The sequence below is a fragment of the Diuraphis noxia genome, unplaced genomic scaffold (genome assembly GCF_037042655.1).
Source record: "Diuraphis noxia isolate RWA-SAM2 unplaced genomic scaffold, SU_Dnox_SAM2 contig0001, whole genome shotgun sequence".
NCBI lineage: Eukaryota > Metazoa > Arthropoda > Insecta > Hemiptera > Aphididae > Diuraphis > Diuraphis noxia.
Window position 1 is genome coordinate 44939851 of NW_028301711.1, and position 20842 is coordinate 44960692.

General features: G+C 29.4%; 1 protein-coding gene across 3 annotated transcripts in view; it reads left to right on the top strand.

The window, feature by feature from the left end:
- LOC107166527 (SRSF protein kinase 3-like) overlaps nt 1-20842 on the top strand; it is a 51761-nt gene that overhangs the window by 23892 nt on the left and 7027 nt on the right. For 2 of the 3 annotated variants that reach the window (XM_089216260.1, XM_089216261.1), the window contains exons 1-9: nt 844-1720; nt 12584-12802; nt 15374-15461; nt 15735-15929; nt 16067-16214; nt 18907-19005; nt 19352-19476; nt 19772-19879; nt 20637-20799. In XM_089216260.1, coding sequence (XP_089072386.1) covers nt 1443-1720; nt 12584-12802; nt 15374-15461; nt 15735-15929; nt 16067-16214; nt 18907-19005; nt 19352-19476; nt 19772-19879; nt 20637-20799 — 1423 coding nt within the window. In that variant the 5' untranslated portion in view covers nt 844-1442. Of the gene's footprint in view, nt 1-843; nt 1721-12583; nt 12803-15373; nt 15462-15734; nt 15930-16066; nt 16215-18906; nt 19006-19351; nt 19477-19771; nt 19880-20636; nt 20800-20842 lie in introns of those variants that run through there. The other variant, XM_089216262.1, reaches the window with a different exon arrangement.

Genomic DNA, 20842 nt, shown 5'->3' on the forward strand with positions numbered 1-20842 from the left:
TTAAGAACTTATCATTCCTCTCAATCCCAGGTAGTACCCCAAGGTGACCGAAACGTAAATGGCGCAGAGATTCATTACGTAAAAAAAAATTTTAATTAAAAAAATCATTGACCTAATTAATTCAGACAAGATTTTACCAAATTGGAAGTGTCATCTGTGGGTGGCTTCTTTCTCCAAATTATGTAATTCTTGTTTCCTCTCTTAACGGACATGTACTTATACTTACTATGTTATGTAATATAGATCGTATATTTTCTTCTAAAAATAACCAAAAAAAAAAAAAAACAACAACAACTTTTGTCTCGACGTTTCGTAAGAGTTTCATTTCGCCGACGAGGCGTCTAATTTTGTTTACTCGAGCGGGCGGGGTGGCCTTTTGCCGTAATGAAAACGACTGTTGTAATAAAATTAATTACAAAAATAAAATAAATATCATTCGACACGCTCCTCGGCCACGTGATACGCCGAACGCGTATATAATATCTCTTTTCGGGCGTAAAATAATATTTACCGTAGGCGAGCCGGTGCCGTACCTACTAACTATCGCACGCGTGCCGGTGACGGTGCCGATGCAATGTGTGCTCCGGCAGGGGCAGTGGCAGGGGCGACGCGCCGTCTTAAATAGATAATAAATAACGGTCGCCCGTGTGTGGGCGGCACGCCGGACGGGAGGGGCGGTGGCGACATTGGCGGCGGACAACCGAACGACGTTTGCGTCACATAATAATAATAATATTACATTATATTGGCATAGCCGCCGCCGCCGTTGCCGGGCAAAACACGCGAGTGCCAACACACACGACCACGGCGGCGGCGGTCGTTCTACGATCAGTCCGCGAAAAAGCGCCGTCTACGTCGTACACGCGCGCGACATAATATTAGACGGCCGGTCGCCGCAGACGCATAAACGCGCGACACCGGTCATCTCGGTCGGTCACACGTTGCCGCTACAGCTGTCCACGATTTCGTCTGCCGCATCAAACGATTATCGTTTCGTTATTAGCCGTTCTCTAATATCGTTGTTGTTGTAGTACGGTGGTCATACAAGCACGACGCGCGTTTTACGCGTCACGCGAAGTGAAGGCGACGTCGCTGCTGGAGACGTGCCCGATACATTATAAAGTATAATGTAATATTATTATCGCAGTGAAACCGCCTGCAAATATCGGACACTTTCGGTCGTTGAGCTTTTTCGGTTTGTAATTCATTGTACCCGGAGGTGTCTGTTAGGTGATGTTAGTTACACCGTGCGCATCTCAATAAACCATCTCGCCGTCGACCGAGCGTCATCGCCGTTGTCGTCGTCGTCGCGGTCAACGACGGCGGCCGCCGCGACGTTAGCCGTGGCCATTACGGCAGCCACTACGGTGGCGTGGTACGCTTCCAACGGTGGGCTGCCGCCGCCGGCGGCGGTGGCCGACACGGTGCTGATCCACGCTACCATGTGCGCGTGCCAACTGCTAGTGTTCACAGCCGTCGTGTACGTGTTGTCCGCGTGCTGCGGCGTGCACATCGTACGCACGGCCACCTGCCGCAGCGACAGGCGTACCGCGTGCCACCGCTACCCCGGCGGACCGTTGTCCGAACCAGTGACCACTCGCGACCCCGACTCTGCGGACGGCCTGTGCCACGGCAGTGACCACCCGTCACAGACGTGTGCCGACAATCACGTGCACTACCGGCGCAGGAAGATCAGATCCGCCGCGCCACTGTTACAGCGGTAATGATGAATGTTGGACTGCGCCTGCAGCCTCTTCCGGGAGCGGGATTTGGCCACCTGCACGATCGTTATAGTCATTACCACCCCTCGGGACTATTTTTCGGATGTTTTTTTTCATTGAAACGCAATAATAATCGTTTTATATTACACACTATCTACCCACTTTAGGGACTATAATATGTAGGTACAGGGACGTAATTAATGGTGGATGAGGGGGATAGATCCTCCCCTAAAACTTTTATTTTACTGCCAACATTTTATATTTGGTGTGGTAGTTTACTGTACGAGGCTTATAATAATATAATCCCCCCCCCCAAAAAAAAAAAACAAATCCCTAATTACGCCACTGTGTAGGTACAGTGCAGAGTATGATGTAGGTACTTTAATCGCGATTCTTGCAGGTAGTTATGTATATCACTCTTTTTCCCACCAACGCAAACTTTTCGTATGATGACTATACCTAGTACCTACTAACAGTTCTAACCCACTAAACCAAATAAGCACAACTGCAACACTGAAGTGATAAATATAGGTATCGCAGTCCCACACAAAATTATTTGATATAAGAATATCGTGTACCATGTACATTTTTAGTGGTGCGAGGGCCAGACTATGGGAAATGTAAACATGTCAATAATTTACATATATTATACGTTTAATATGCTTTGTACCCATAGAGTCTCTCGACCAGTTGCCCAACGTGAAAAAATGTGCATCTCGTTGTTTTATCGTATATAGTCCAACGATTATTGCTTGTTTTAATATAATATATATATGTACAATGTACATTAACATGCACCTAGTTATAGTAATATATATATTTAAATAACGATGTATATAATATTATATACATTGCAGGATATATTTATTTGACATAACATATAATTATTATATAAATGACTTTAAATTCAATATTCATAATTACATAATACATGTTATACTTCAATACTTGTAGATTTTACAAAATCCCTTAAAAACTACGTAAGTAAGTGCTATTCGTATAAAAGTGTGAGACTATGTTATCGTTCAAGCCGTTGAAATTTGTAATAAATTAAATTTCATACTTGCTAAATTTGTTATAATAAATATTATAAAGCATAATATTGAAAAAAATTAACAACAATAATAATAATGATTGTTTATGACGTGCTATCAGTGTCAGTGACTCAGTGTGCCTCTCTATGAGATCCTGTTTACGGCTCTGTACTATACGGTGTATACGTAATTTAATACTTCGGCATTCTGCTAGATCATTTTCGTGGAAATAAACTTGTTGCTATAGTCTAGAAAATGTGTCTAGAAGAATTAAGAACTACGCAATCTACTAACTATTAGATATGCGCACGGGTTGTACTTTTAATTGAGGTGAAAAGTTTTCGTGTCAATATATATCTATACCTACGAGCTCGTCGAACTCTAAACATATTCCAATATTCCATTATAAGTTGTTTTGTCCAAAAATCAAAGCTGACAAGTTAGTCATTGCTTTCAACTAGTTACTCTAATATACAAACCAATAATAATAAGTTAGTTACTGAAATTTTCTCGAGAATTTTCCTAATTTCTAACCAAGTTAGTTAGAAGTTGGTTTGTTGAAAATAGTAACTTCTGCAGTTGGAGTAAAAGTTAGTTTATTTTTAATTTTATTTAAAACCTGGTTTGTTCAAATATAAATAATAAGTTATCTACCTTAAATTATTGATTCTGATTGAAAAATTAAATTACACACATTCTTAATTTGATAACTAATGTCAGTTATTACTATATATTAGAAGATAAATAATAATACAATATAATATAGCCTCTATATTACCTTTATAAATATACTATATAGGACATAGGTATATTATAAAATTATATTAGCAGCAGTAATATTTTATCCAAAATATTTGTTGAATTTTAATAAAAGCGCCATTTCAAAATTGTCATCAGATCCATGCTTTTCATCAAATAATTTGCCTCCTGCACGAAAAAGTCTCTCGACATTAACACTACTGGGGATACTTGTTTTATACTTGTAGCATAAGTTTTGTATTTCTTTTTAAGACTCTTATACAGCCCAAAGACAATGAAATAAGAATCAATTAGAAATAAAGAGTCAAGAAACGTATTTATCAAACAATCCAAAAAATACTTACTAAATACGCAATATTAATTATTAATGCTTTATAACTAGTTGTTTTTAATTTTAACAAGTTAGATTAGAATTATTTTATGCATTAAGTTCAACTGGTTAAGTTAGAAAATTATTATTTATAAAACCTAACTAGTTAAGTTAAAAAGTTCCATAAAATCATAAAAAGTAACTTTTCTAACTTTATCTTTCTAACTAGTTAGCGCACAGATTTGCCAAAAATGTTACTTAATATAAATTTTTAGGTAACTGGGTATACACAGTTGAGCAGTGCTTAAAAATAACTAAAATGTTAGGTATATGATCACATCCTTAGCTTATTAAATCGTAAATATTATTATTTGTAATTATAAACTCTAGTTATAGTTTATATGGCTATATAGCTAATATAGTTAAGGATTTGATTTAATTAACATAAACATTTTGTATACATATCTGACACCATTATGAATGATGTTATACGCGCCACTTAACTAATATTTTGCATGTTTGAGCGGCATTGCGATGCTTGTAACTTTTAAATAATATATTGTGTGTATTGCATTTATGTATTTTATACATTTCACCGATATAATAATATGATTTCATACTAAAAAATATGATTCAGTAATGTTGCCACGATTCAACCTATAGTACCTATGGTAAATGAAAATTTTAAGCACTGCAAATTTTAACTAATTAATTTTTCTGAATATTGAATATTATATCGAATCTGACAACTCCATTGTTACAATTTGATAGAGTGCTGCAAAAAATTGATACACTTTAGCCGCGTATTATAAAAGCGTATATATTGTTACATATTGCCACATTGGTATTTGAATCGTATATTGACTTTAGGTACCGTGGGTCCGCTTTTCAATACAATTTTAATGGTTCATGTGAAATTCACGCTGTGAATGCTTTATTCATAGGTAATACATTATAAGCATCGAACTGTAGTCTGTAGGTACCTACATACTAAAGGCCGAGTATATGAATGCGGGCTTTCAAATATTAGGTCACGACATAGACTTCACTATCCACATTTTTTTTTTTTTTTATCATATTGTTACTACTTAGCTTAATACCATACAAATAAAAAAAAATAGTTTTACTAAAAACGTTATTCATAATTTCATAAATGTCGCCGGGCACCTATCATCGATTTGATGCGAAATAATTATTATAATTTGCGTAAAAATACATATATATATTTATAAATTATACTTATTATATTTTATTTCAATGTTTCATCACCATATATAAATATTAGTTTGAGCTGAATTTGTATTTATAAACCTAGGTATGTATGTATTATTGAATATATTATGCATTTTGCTGTAAACTCGGTATTTATTTGAATACGAAATGGTTTCGGTATGTATCGTGCGGCTTTTACTTAAACATTGGGTAGAAACAGACACAAAAGTCCTTGAGAATAATTGATCAAAAGCTTTTATAGAACGCTGTCAGTACAATATAATATGATATAATAGTATGTGTGCGTTTAATGGTAAATTACAATAAAATTGACTTTCAAATGATTATGATATTTTGTTAGACAAATTAATCAAAATATTATAAATAAAAATAATAACTTAGTATGATGTTAATAAGTTATTTGCGTCATACTCATATTATTTCAGACTTCAGTAGTAAAATTACCAAACCTAATGTCGAGTTATTGTTGTTCCAAATAATACATTATTGAGTATAGTATTTTAAACATAGTTATTGGCAACAGCTAACTATGAATACTTAGCCTGAAACTCGCATTTTATAATAGGTCAGTTCTCGAGCGTGATGTGTATCAAAATACTATTTAGTACCTTTTAACATTTTATACCTTTTTTACATCAAGTTTAAATATTGGATAATTTCCAGATACCTATTTCTATTCGGTAGGTACTCTTCGAACGTTAGAAAAAGTTCTACCTATCTCTACTATACTAATTACTAATATACTAATATTCAAAGATTTATCATCTAATTTTCAAATAATTTCATAAAATTTTCAAAATAATCGTGACGACCTGGTTCAAGTAAATTTTAATATTTTATGGTTCTTGACGTTTAAATAATATTAATTTACAAGCCTATAAAAACAATAGGCACTAAAATTCGCCACAAGTATACCTACCGTTTTACGACGAAAACTCCGTCAGGAAAAAAACGGATAAAATTGGGTTCATGTAAATTCTGTCAGTGATGAAAAACAAGTAATTGCAGTATAAAACTAAATCACAATTTTTATTATAATAATCGTCCACGTTAAATAATAGTTAGGTAGCGTATATTTCAAAACATATAAAATACTTTAAAATAAAAATAATAATATTGTTGGAACAAATCATACAAATTGTAATGTCACATTACCTACGTAAAAAAATCATAATAAATAGTTGTAATATTCATAACATTTGTAGGTATGTTGCGTTATGTAGTTATGTTATGCTGTATAATATTTTGAACTGCAGTAAACTAAAATGATGTGATACAGTGACACAATAAGTTCAATAAAAGAAATAGAGAAAGTCTCTATATAAATCCATTATTATAAGTATAACTATTTAGAGCGTTCTCTAACACTATCAATTTTTTCATTTCGAATTTTTGAATTCATTTGGTTGAGACATATAAGTTTTATACATACCACTAACGGAATTTCCGTATACCCATTTTTTTTTTTTTTTTTTTTTTTTAGCTTCTACAGGCCATTAAGGCCCTTTGCTGCTTCTACTATACCTCTCCATCGGTCTCTGTTGTCTGCATACTCAATTATTACCCATTACCCATATACCCATTACAAGTAACAAAATAAAACTGACTGGAGTCTACCTTAGACCTTTTCATTACCTCTTTCAAACCAAAATTCTGGATGAGTCTGCAATCGCCCAAAATTTTACAGTACATAATAGATTTACTAGGTTACTTTCTAGCTATTCTCGCCACGAAAGTTAATTTTTTAAATATCTATACCAATATACTATTATATATGAAATTATATGAATTTTCTTTTAAATTGTTTTGCGGTACGTTCGAGTGCTTTTATTAGTTGTTTGAAATTTTCTGGAAACTTGGAGTTTGCAACTTTAAAATAACTTTTTAACTTATATTTACCGCTCCAAAACTTTACACAAAACCGCAAAAACAAAATACCAAAAAATACAGCAAATTAAAACAAATAGCCAAACCATCGCCATTCAGAAAATCAGATAACGATATGAACACCAAGCAATACCTACCAAACTAATGACTACTGAAAAATAAGTGCAAATGAAAAATTGCAACTTTTTTTAATAAATAATTATAGACGCACAGATAAATTGTTATCAACAATATTAGCTAATTTCTAAAAAAAATATAAAGGTACTCAATTATTATTAGATCATATTAAAATTACAAATAATGAGTTTATTTATGTTTGAATAACAAAAATATCGTAAAAATAAAATTAATAACATACACTTTTACTTATTAAAGTTAACGCGCTTCTATTTTCATTTTGTGATTTTTTGTTAAATGTATAGTAAAAAAAAATAGATAACAAATAACTAATAACATAGAAACCGCTCTTCTATATAGTAAATACTATAGATACACAGTCAGTTTAATATACTTCTAACTTTTAAAGATGTTCTATAATACATTAATACATTTTTATTGAATGTATTTGTAATTATTTATCTATTAGGTGAAAAAATTTTTAGCTAATTTTTGTTAAATACTAATCGCACAACTATACAATAATGAATAGATAGTTAGGTATTAAAATATATACCTATATATTATAATAGCTTTTATTACCTTATATTATGTCAATATCAACGTATTGTAGAATAATTACCTGAATAGGATCGTCGTGCAGTATACAACTACTGTATGAATAATATTAAACGTAGTGGTTAAAGTTTCTACTTATACATTTTTGAATTACAATAAAATAACAAAAATCATTTTTTTGTTTTAAATCTAATGTTGTACCCTACTTGTATACACATAGGTACATATTAATTTAAAATGGAGAAAATTGTTGAAATAAAAACCCAAGTAAGATCTTGAATTTAATTTTCCCGCCTTAGTTTTCAATTAAACGCTCGTAAAAAAATCCTTCATATTATTTAACTGTGATAAAATAAATTTATGAGAAATCTTGCATTACATTTTTAAGATGTTCTATACTTAAACAGAAATGTACCTACATAAGTAAAAAAATAAACTAAAAAAGTAGAAAATGTCATATGTCTATAAATAGCAAAAAAATAGCAAAATATTTTAAAATTGTATCGTGTTTATTTTTTAAATGAAAATACAAATACTTGTTGAAAACTCCAACTCCAAGTCAATAATATTCTTTATTCTTCGATTAGTACCAAAAAATATTTTTTAGATGCCAAAATCTGGTTTTGCATTAAAATTTGACTCATCAAAATACCGACTATCAACTAGATCTAATTTTCTACCAGAAATTACATTTAAAGTAAGAAATTGATATTAGTTTAAATAGTGTTCAACACTAAAATAAAATATTTATAACACACATCATTACAAAATCAATGTATTTATCACTCCACTCAAAATCTTAAAAACGTATAATATTATACACGATTGATGGATATTGAAAATACATACATAATATTTTTTTAAATTGGGATTTTTCAATATATTGCATATTCTCTTGTATTGATATTGGCTTCGTTTATTGATGTACCTATAAACTATACACTGAGTCAGTGATAAATTGATAAATTATGTATTAATCGTAAACGTATGTAAATTTAACAGTTTTCATGTTTTTTAGGCCTATGTTGGAAATTAGATTGATTTTGGCAACTAATCCTACACTCTTTCTGAACCAAAGTATACAAACATTAAAAAAATACAGAAATGCAACATTGGCTGATTCTATAAACTATAATACATGTGCTTGTCGTACTGCTTGAAAATTATATAATTCATATATAGTACACCATGTCCTATAGGTCATTTTCGTAAAAATAATTACATAATAATTATTAGTGTGGGTGACATCGTCATAAAAATTATAACATTAACAAAGTTATTTATCTTCTTTTTTTCAGAATTAAATTTTTCTGTCTAGAGGATATTCATTTATGAATTGTTTGATGATAAAATGTCAGTATGTCATGTTTTAATGTTAACTATATAACTATTTTATTTTATTAAATATTCCAATGTCTGGAAAATCGTGACATGTAATCCATTAAATAATGTTTGTTTTTGTTTATTATTTATATTGGTACGATAATATGATAGAAACAGAATTATAATTATCAATAGTTTTAAGTGGTATGAAGAGGCGTACGGAGACAGTCTGCGATTCTACGAACAGAAAATTATTTGCTTGTACTTTAACCAACACTCGCACAAAACTTGATAACTGATTTACCGGCTATATATCTTGCTTACATATTATAAAGTATATTATTGCACGTCAACTATATTATATTTTGATTCCCTATTTCTGTCAAAACTTTAAAACTTCAATACTAATTGAATAATTAATGAATAATATGTATTATTAATTCAATCATTATACATTTCCGTTAATTAGACAATACCTTCATAAAGTTAGCCAATATGAATTTAAAAAAAATCCAAATTAAAATTTTTTTTTTGAGTTTATCGTTAAGGTAACGTAAGATATTATAAATTATATAATTAATTATGACTCTCTAATACATTAATAAATGTATAATATTGATTTTAAACTAATAGGTACAAACACTGAGCACAGCTATGTGTAACAGCGTCAAATTATATTTATGTTTCTCAAGTTAAATCAAAGGAAACAAGCTCATTAACTGTATGAATTTTCGTTTGAAATGAATCGATGAGTTTTATTATACTAAAAACGTGTGCGTCCTTTAAAAATCGAGTTTAATATACCTAATATGTAACAATTATTGCCAAAATACATTTAGTAGTCTAGTAGGTATACAGCTATATCCAGTAAATACATTTTTATTCATTTTTTGTTCGATATTAATAATTTTATTCTTGTAAATAAATGCTATTAATTATAAATTAAATAATATTTGTATAGTCTTACAGTCGCTTATTTAATGTTATTTCATCCAGATTAAATGGTTTATTGTTTCATTAGGTATATATACAAATTTCATATTATTAAATGTAAGCGTCCAATAAGTTGATTAATCAAATCTCACAAAATGTATGTGATATTATATACAAATGAATTAATATACTTACTACAACTAGATTAGATTGTAAATGTAAAAGTATTTAAACTTAACTGTAAAGTCAATAATAATGGTGTTATTATTATCCACATTTTAACGTATATTTTTTCATATAAATATTATGTTTTATTTTTCACGTTGATAATATAATTTTATGCATATATAATATATATATATATATATATATAAATACTTATAAACTTCATATATATATATAACAGATAGGTACTCAAATAGCTACCTAATCATAGTTAAACAGTGAATGTGTAGTTTCAAATTAACTAAATCGTTAATAATTGTTTATCATAGACATTTAATTCAAGACAAAATACATTATTTTGAAATAGAGTCTTTGCAATTTATCTAAAATATTATACTTGAAATTATAAAAATTTTTAAATTATATAAACTTAAAAGTTATAGTGAAAAAACATATCAGTACCAGAGTACCTACAGTAGAGAAATATTTAAATACTTTGAAATATTTAAAATCACTTATGGGTAGTCCGGCAGTCGTACGAATAGTCTAAATGCAAATACTTAGTAGGTACCTAAATAAAGTTCAAACTCACTATTACCTATATAATGTCCAATAACCATACTCGTAAAGTGTCAAATGTTGAGTGATATTTTATGCTTCCACTTATTAATATGATGAAAAGAGGCTAGGTAAATTAAGTCAAAGATAGGTTTGGTACATTTTGAAAGCGGTAAATTGAGTCCCGTGAAAAACAGGTAGTAGGTAAGTTGAGTCCCGGGAAAAAATTGGTAGTAAGTAAATATTTTGACTTATGTTAAGCTATTTATATAAGGATACCTATAATACTCGTATTTAGATTTATATTGATTAAAAATATAAATTAATAAAAAAAAATAAAAAAAAATGTCATTATTATTACCTATACATTACATTATTTTATTATACACTCCATTTATCTACAAATTAATCAAAAAAAAATTATCATCATTAAAAATTATTATTATTATATTATATAATATACACCTATATATGTACTTAGTAAAAACTTCATTGATATTGATAATAAACTCAAATCGGGTAGTAACATTACTGGTGTATTTGGTCATTTGCTCCCTTAGGTTTTGTTCCTTATTGAAGTTAATACGATGTTACAAAGTTATCGACTTTTATGACTGTGAGTGCTTTGGTATTGTTAAGAGTGTATCGTTATTTTATCGTTAGGGAAAAAAATAATTATATAATTAATAAAAATGCATGTTGCTATTTTCAAAATCATATACAATATGCAGTCAATGACTGTCCAGAAATCACAAATAAAAATTTTATAGTGCATGTTTTTAAATTTTAAATGCATATAAATCGTTTTTCCCTAGGACTCAAATTAACTACTACCTTATTTTTTCCGGGACTCAACTTACCAATCCCGGATGGAAAAAATTCAAATATTTTTTTAACTTGCAAAGTACCTATTGTAAGTCTGTATAGGTTGATTTGTAAAACGCTTTAAATCCAGCTAAATAATAAATGAATACATATTATGTACTCGATAGTTCGATACACTATATAAACATACGTAATATATTTATACGTAAATACACCTTTTCTACTTATTTTTCTTCGCCTTTTGCACTCAGCTAATAATATTGGTCAGACGCCTTTATATTACACCTCCAATCACCTTAAGGTTTGACCCTTCTGTAGCATTATTTACATAAGCTATTTCCAGGTCATTATCTATTCTGTTTATCTCTTTCTTTCCTTCTAAATTTATTTCCATATAGAACTTGGCACTTACACTATCTCTAAGCCACTTCTCCTCATAGTACGACCAAATCATCTCAACCTATTTTCCATGATTTTGTATATACAATTGGTATCACTTCTTCACTACCCTTGTGCATAATTACATAATTATCATTTAAATAAACTTACTGCCAATAAAATAAAATAGTTGTTTGTCCGTGTGTCGGACTTGTATACAGATCATAAGAAGTTATAAGTATACGGTATTCAGAATGAGATTGGTAGGAACCAGGTGGCGATCAGTTTTCGTTCACGACCGTCACACAACACTCGTTTGTCACCCACACCGAGTCAGCCATCTATGTTCATTGTTCCTGCTGTGTAGGTAATATTGCGACGCGAATACATGCACACAACTCGGCCGACTGGTGTCTGAATCTGAATACACCTAGATGCCTATATACAATATTACATATTATTATCATATAATAGATTCTATGTGTTTAGTGTTTTTAATACGTATGTTACTATTATTTTACATACAAGGAAATGTTAGATGCGACTGATGCGAGATAAATTTAAGAAACAAAATAATATAAAATTGCATATAATAATTGCGCTCACCCAAATATAATTTGCTATCTGGTGAAAAAATGCATTGTATATTTAAATGCCAAAACTCTACCTACTAACTTTGATACATTATACATCCTAAAATCTTATAAACAAACATTATAAGCCAATTGTTCACAAGTTGTATACAAGTGTACAATAACAATAATTGGTCGAACTGCTTTCAGGTCTGAACCACATGAATCAGAACTGTTCAAAAGCATTGCCGATAATAACCCCGAAGACTTATTAAAATCGTCCGACTCGGATCTGGACGAGCCGTTGGACTATAAAGAGAATTCCTATTTTCCAGTCCGTGTTGGATCCGTCATCAACGACCGTTATCACATAATAAAGAAACTGGGTTGGGGTCATTTCTCAACCGTTTGGCTCTCTTGGGACGATGTGTGAGTATAATGATAATAAATAATATTATATCGCATTTTATTCCACAAATAACACGTACAACCACCTTAGCTCCAAATGTGTATTATACAACGATATAATACGTGTTAAAGCCAAAACATTCACCTACTGCATAAACATACAAATAGTCGAAATATAGGGGGGACTTTTAGGACTTTATGGATCAGGCTCCCTAAAATATATTTCAGAATGAAATGAGAGTATAATATACAAATTAAAATAGTTGAAGATATTACTATAGTATAATAAAAAAAATTAAACATATTTTATGTGATGAATACGATATACTCGTATTGTCTACCAATTAAAATATTATTCTTACAAACTTTAAAAAACACGATGACTAGATACAAATTACTAAAAATTATATTACTTTAATAAATAAGCGATATTAAAAAAAGTTTTAGAAACTGAATTAAGAGTAATTTGTACATATGTTATTCGTTAAAGTTTCTAATGTTACATTGATCCAAATGAATTTATGCTTTTAAAATACTAGAATAAGGCTTGGTGCTTTGCCCTTTGCTTTAAATGATTTTACATTCCAATGTTCATAACCTGCAGGGTCGGGAACTGGTTTTATTGTTTAACAGTTATTTTTGCTTATTTCTGTGTTGTTTTTTTAGTTTTTAATGATAATTTCTAATAATATTATTATTATTAATATTATAAGTATTGATGTTTTATTTTTTAAGTTTCTACTTTGACACAGACGGTAACCATTAAAAACCGCGGTTTTTTTTCAAAATTTTTCTCCAATTTGTGTTCATGATACAATTTTTCCGAAGAGAGAAGAATTTTTTTTTGAATTCTTGTTGATAAATTTATTTTTCTATGATATCGTATATCGGACTAAGCTCATCCGCTAGAAAATTTAAAATGCTTTGTCACTGTGATGCTTGATGCCTATTTATAGTTAAGTTGTTATACATGTTGGACAATTTTAGCGATAAACAATTTTACAATTTACTTACTGATGACAGTGTCTAGGTATATATAGACTTCAAAATGTGTGGTTATATGTGACAGGAATACATGGACTTAAAATAGGTAGCTAAAAAGTAGGTATCTAACCTGCAGTATAGGTAACCCGTCGGGGCAGTTAAAATACCTATTTTTGTTGTTAGTAATTATTATATCATTGTCTGCTTTGATAGTACTTTGTAATCTTCAATAATATATTAAACTAGACGGTTTACTGACGAATGACGATATTGCTGCAGTACACACTAATGAACTATGTGCTGCAATAATAAACAAGTTACATAAAGTATATTATGTAAAGTTGTTTGTCAGAATTTTTAAACAGTCGTAGTAGTTTATAATAAACATAAAACTGCGGGATATATTATTTTCATCGTATTCAGGATTTTAAAAAATACCATCATTCATTCAGTGCACAATTTCCGATCATGTCGGAAAAACTACGTTCTTACATTCAAATAGGAAATCTGTAATTCACTAACTTACTATATGTACCTTCATAACATTAAATGTATATGTGATGAGAGCAAGATTGACAAAACGAAATATTATAACTTAGTATTTCAGTTGGTTCAAAACCTAATGCGACACTCAAATTTCAAATGGTCTTGATAATTCGGATGAGATTGTTAGAATATATTATAAAGGGATTTGCATACTTCTGTTAATTGTTTTAATGTTTATTTATTTAAATTACTGTAATAATAATGTTTTCATATTTCAGACGTTTGAATATTTTATCAAAAAATTGTATGGCATAATATTTTTTTGCATTAGTGCGGGTTACTGTCATTCAGATTATTCATTTACACAACACTTATTTATTTATGTTTTTTTTTTTTTTTTTTAATAGAAAATAATTAATTATGTATTTATGAACCAGCTGAAAATACAATTATGAAAAAATGTTCGTTATTTTTTTTAAATTTCATAAAATATTAAAATATTGTAGTTTTTAATGTATTATAATTTATCTTTCACCTATATACTTAAAAGTTAAAAATAACGCACTAACATTTTCTTTCAAATACAGAAAGTTACCTAAGTTTAATTTCATTAGAACTGCTCTCGGACATTTGGTACGGAGAGTTGTTGTGTTTTATTAACGTTACTAAACAGTCACAAAACGTCTCATGTAGTCCCTAACCTACTTTATAGTTCACAAATATATTTTTAAACATTATTTAACTAATCAAATTTAGCCAATTTATTTATTTATTTATATATAAAAAAAAAAAATAGATAGATTTAATATAATTTAAATTTTATTCAACATTTTTTAGTCTTGTACATACACATAAGTAATAACATCTCACTCACTTTTACTTGTATATACAATACAATACTGAAGTTTAAAAAATACATGGTAGAAAATGTGTAAATATAATTCAAATAAGCTTTTTACATTAAAATTTAATTTTGCTTACAAAAATGCATTAATATTAATATTGTTATTACAGCATAAGTTAAAGATTTAATGTTCATGTTTTGAACAGAACTGGTACAAAAATTTAAATAATTTAAATTTTTAAAGGTAATAATAAGACTGTATTTTTGTAATTTTATAGGGCACACAACTTTTCAGCTCTCAAGGTCGTGAAATCCGCAGTTGACTACACAGAAAGCGCGTTGGATGAAATACGAATGTTGAAAAGCGTAAGTATGTCACCAAACAGACGCACGTATGTCGTATGCACTATAATATCACTATATACAGTATTAAAATTTATAATCAGTTTATTGGTTATCTTGAAATCGTTTATGTGTGTGCACATGCAAAATGAAGGAAAAAATAAAATGTTATCATAATAAATATATAATTTCATACATGATATGCAACAATTTGAATGTACATTAATAACGCAATATGGCCTATTATATGACCAAAAAAAAAAAAAAAAATGATAATAATATTATTATTCTATTCAGATTTACCGTCACCGAGATTTGGATACAAACCGTACAAAGATCATTCAATTGTTCGACGATTTCCGAATAGACGGTTTGCGGGGTATGCACGTAGTCATGGTATTTGAGGCACTGGGACCCAATTTACTTAAGCTCATCAAGAGGACCAACTACCAAGGGATACCACTTTACTTGGTAAAACATATCATCAGACAAGTGAGTTTAGCCGTTCAGGCATTCAGCTGAGCGAATACAGCAAATAACAATGAGCTACACGCATTAATATATAAGCATAGGTATCATTTACGCTTTATGAATAATACCGATTTGTGTGTGTATGTGTATATACCTAGGTGCTGCAAGGGCTGAAATACCTTCACGAGACTTGTCACATAATCCACACGGACATCAAGCCAGAGAATATATTGATTTGTGCACAACACCAATACATAAAGCTAACAGCTGAAAATAGTTGTAAACAGATGTCTATACTGAACTTTCGTAAGTGTAGGAGGTTACCTACATGCCATTATTCCTATAAGGCAGAATGTTATACTGCAGTTTAGTACTTAACTAGGTCTAACCTGTGTGACTAGCCACTCTCTAGTCAAAGTTTAATTCTATAATATATATAGTATATATGGGTCTAGGACTTTTCGGCGCTGTCGTATCGGCGATAGATATTTTCGGCGCTGCCGTTTCGGCGACGCCGATTTGGCGATAATGACAATATTCACGTTATAGTGAACATTTTTTTAGTACAAAATTATGTTTAATTTATGGTCTCATGAAAAATATTAGAAAAAAAAATAACATAATAACAATAATATAATAGTTAAATTATTTAAAGAAGTATGCACCCTTGCTGGACAAATATCTTTTCTTCGACATCTCCAAAATTTCACTTGACTATTCGCACTAAATTTATCGAAAATGTACATATAACCATCGTGTCTTAAAATTTCACGATTACGTTTCGATTCAATCAATGCCATTTTTACTGCACTTCGCATGACACAACACTACACACACACTGATATACACTTTACTACATATCAGTGTTAAAACTTATAATTTAGAATGAGACGGTATGACAAATTATCATCAATAACAATTTTATCATAGCTAGGCCTTTCCGTTCAAATTATTGCCATTACTATTGGCTAGGTATCTGTTATTATTATTTTTATTACACTATAGGTACAATAGGTACATATATACATTACACATACATAGGTACAAATTATCTTCGATAACAATTTTATCATAGCTAGCAGTAATAGTGACCAATTAGTACGTCCAGAACTAAACAACTAATAAATATTATAGTAACAATACTGTAAAAATAAAATATAAATTTTTTTTCCAATTTTTTTGTTATTATAATAAATATAATTTAAATGCAATTTTATAGTGCATTTTTATTTTTTTATTTGTCTACTTATATAATATATATTTTGTCATTATCGCCGAATCGGCGTCGCCAAAACGGCAGCGCCGAAAATATCTATCGCCGATATGGCAGCGCCAAAACGGCAGCGCCGAAATGGCAGCGCCGAAATGTCCCATTCCCAGTATATATACATGGAGTATTCGATACAAGTTGAGTTCAAATAAAAATATTTGAATACTATTTTGTATTTTCAAAGCATTATTCAAATAATAGGTGATAAAATTATTTGCTATTTATTCTGGATACAAAAGTATTCTTTTCAAGTCTGGGATATTAGAAATAATTTATCGTTACAGTTCTATTCAACAACGATCGATTTACATCGAACAGTAAAATGTTTTAAAACAATTCTTAGAATATCATACATAGGTATTGGGTTAAGTGTCAAATAATTCAAAATATCGTATATAAAATCAAAGATCCAAAGTAAATAGATTTGATCCAAGAAAAATTAAAATATACAAACAAAACATAAGACATTTAATATTTGAAAGCCATCAATAAACAGTTAACATAAATGTAATTTTTATATTATTTTGTTTTTGATAGAAGCAGTTGGTGCTTTAAAAGTATATAATTTGAAAAAAAAAATGTAGCTTCTTAGAGAAGTGATGAGATGAATACATTGATTTTACAATGATGTGTATGTTTTTTTTGTGATTGTCATCACTAGGGAACGGATTTAAATGATCTAAAAAACAAGAAAAATGCCTTAAAAAAATACTTTAACATCAAAAAATGCTCTAAAAAAAGGCCCTAAAAAACTTAAAAAATGGGTTTATATTCAATAAAAACAAAATTTTGTATTTAAAACTTATAAAAAAACACATTATTATGAAAAATCTAATAAAAAATATTTAAATACAATACAACCTTAATTACCTATAATTAACTTTAGATAAATAGTTTATCGTATCTTATCTCTTTTCTATACCTTAATGTGGTTAATAATCTGTTGTAACTTGTATGTATATATTTTGTGTCTACACGCGTCAACAATAATTTCGTAATTTCGTAACATAATACACGTTTCAATAATTTTGTAATTTCGTAACATAATACATATTTAGGTATTTTAATTTTTTTTTTAGAATGAATGTGGAAAAAATGTTGAAAAAATGACTTAAAAACCACTAAATGCACTACAAATTTCAAAAAATTCATTAAAGTCTTAAAAATGCAAAAAATGCAAAATAAAAGTTACATTTTTTAATTCTTTGATGTATGAAATGAACTTTTTGCTTGGAAACCAATGTTTTTGGACATTCAGAAAAAAATGCAATTTGCATTCAAATCCGTTCCCTAGTCATCACCTTTTGGGACCGTAAAAATTTTTTAATTTTCTTCAACAAAATCTTTTCTGGCACGTCGGGGAGTAAAAAGTTATACATTTTTAAAAATATCATGAAAAACGACCTAAACATTAAGAAAAAGTTAGATTTTTATTCAAAACTTGTTTTCCAAAAAAATTGATTTTGTTTTTTAATATAAGTCTAAAAATATAATCGTAGATACCTACATGCAAATTCCGATAAATATTAATATTATTAGCAATTTATGTACACCATAAAGTTTTCAAAATATTGCTCTACTATGCTCATTTATGAAACATGAATCTATCCTTTATTTTATTACACCAAGTTGCAAAGGTTTATGAGTTTTTTTCATAAGCTGAAAATAATTGTTCGATTTTAATATAAAACTATAACTCCAACTACTATCAATTTTGCATTTATATAGGCAACAGAAAATGTGGAAAAAATAACGCTGATGAAAGATTACAGGGTAATTATCGATTAGAAGGAATTCGATCGGAACAATCATTGGACATGGAAAGCGGTTAGTATAATATATATTTTCTATCATATTTATATCAGTGGTAAATACCGAATTAGTTCCTGGGTCAAAATAAAGATGAATGAATTGTCAATTGGTTCCCGATAAAAATAATTCATTGTATGATATAACTGTTTTTAATAGGTTCCCATAAGCATAGGTACAATTATAGATAATATTATTAAGATCTGATGACTATAATTTTCTGTAAAAAATCTGGGTAAAATTTTCATCTATTAATTATAAATTAGGTACTGGGAATCATCGCCCATCCAATGGCTAATATAATTATTATTCTAATTATTTTACAAATATTTATTAAATTTTTTAATTTGTGTGTTTTATCTAGAGAGTTATGCTGAATCAAATTGTTATTTTAGAAAAATTAGTAAATTCAAAAAATTATACGAATTATTGGATGATTTGGGAAGTGTAAATATCAAAATAGCTGATCTCGGTAACGCTTGTTGGGAGGTAATTGTTGTGTCTTAAATCTTAATTATTAATAACATGATTGTATTCTCGTTGTTAAATAATGATATCATGCTAATAAATTGTTAACACTCCATACATTAGTGTTTTTGACTATTAACATCGAGTGTATAAAACCCAAACTGTCATATTGAACACTCGGTGTTGACGGTGCTGTAACATATCATATACTGACGTTGAAAATATTAGACGTATATATTTTGTATATTGCAAAAAAAAAATCATAATTTATACCGATTACATAAAACTTGTCATGATTGTATTTAATTTTTCGAAGGATAATCACTACACGGAAAACATTCAAACTCGTCAATACCGAAGTCTGGAAGTCCTTTTAGGTGCTGGATACGGCACACCTGCGGACATTTGGAGCACAGCTTGTCTGGTTTGTTTTTATCAATAATGATTAATGTATAATGGTTATGTTGATAATATATTATATATTGTTTTCTGTGATATAACAACTTTAAGACAATAACTATAAACCTTTTCCAAGAAATATAACTTTAAAAAAACACAAATACTTTTTAAAAATATTTATAAACCTAAAATAATAACTTCACTTATCAGGTGGCACACTGGCATCGCTGTGAGTCTTCCTATGCTTAATATAAATGTAAAATTTGTCATCAGATTTTCAGATTTAATGATTATACCATGTTTCTATAGATTTCAAATTAAAAAAAGTATATAGTATTATAATCATATATTATATTTTTTAAATGCATACATAATATATTAACGTTTTTATTCATTTTACAATGCCATATGGTTTTATTTTACGTTTATTTTCACAAAACACTTTTTGAAATTTGAATATAAAAGGTACTTTAAATGTACGATTATTAAATAGGTTTATTAGCCAATAGGTATGAACAAAATGTAAGCAAGCTCTCGTAACATACAAAGCGTAAAAACAATTCGGTTATTATAGTTGAGAATCGTAAATTTCGAGCTGGATGATTTATCATAGCTTTGAAATGTATAATCGTACACACCTTAAGGCTTAAGGTCTTAATAAACAGTTGTTAAAGGTACACGTGAACGTTTAAACGTATAATACGCGTTACATGTATATTGTAGTTATTGTAGGTCATAAATATGAACAATTCGTACTTAAATAAAACGCGTTAAAATTTCAGGCATTCGAGCTGGCTACCGGTGATTTTTTATTCGACCCACACTCTGGGGCCACTTACAACAAAGACGAAGACCATATAGCACACATAATCGAGCTCTTGGGCCAGATACCGATGTACGTGATTCAAAGCGGCAAACACTCCAGCAGCTTTTTCAGGACCAACGGTAATGTTAATGGTTTAATGCAGCAAGTAATGCAACTCATAAA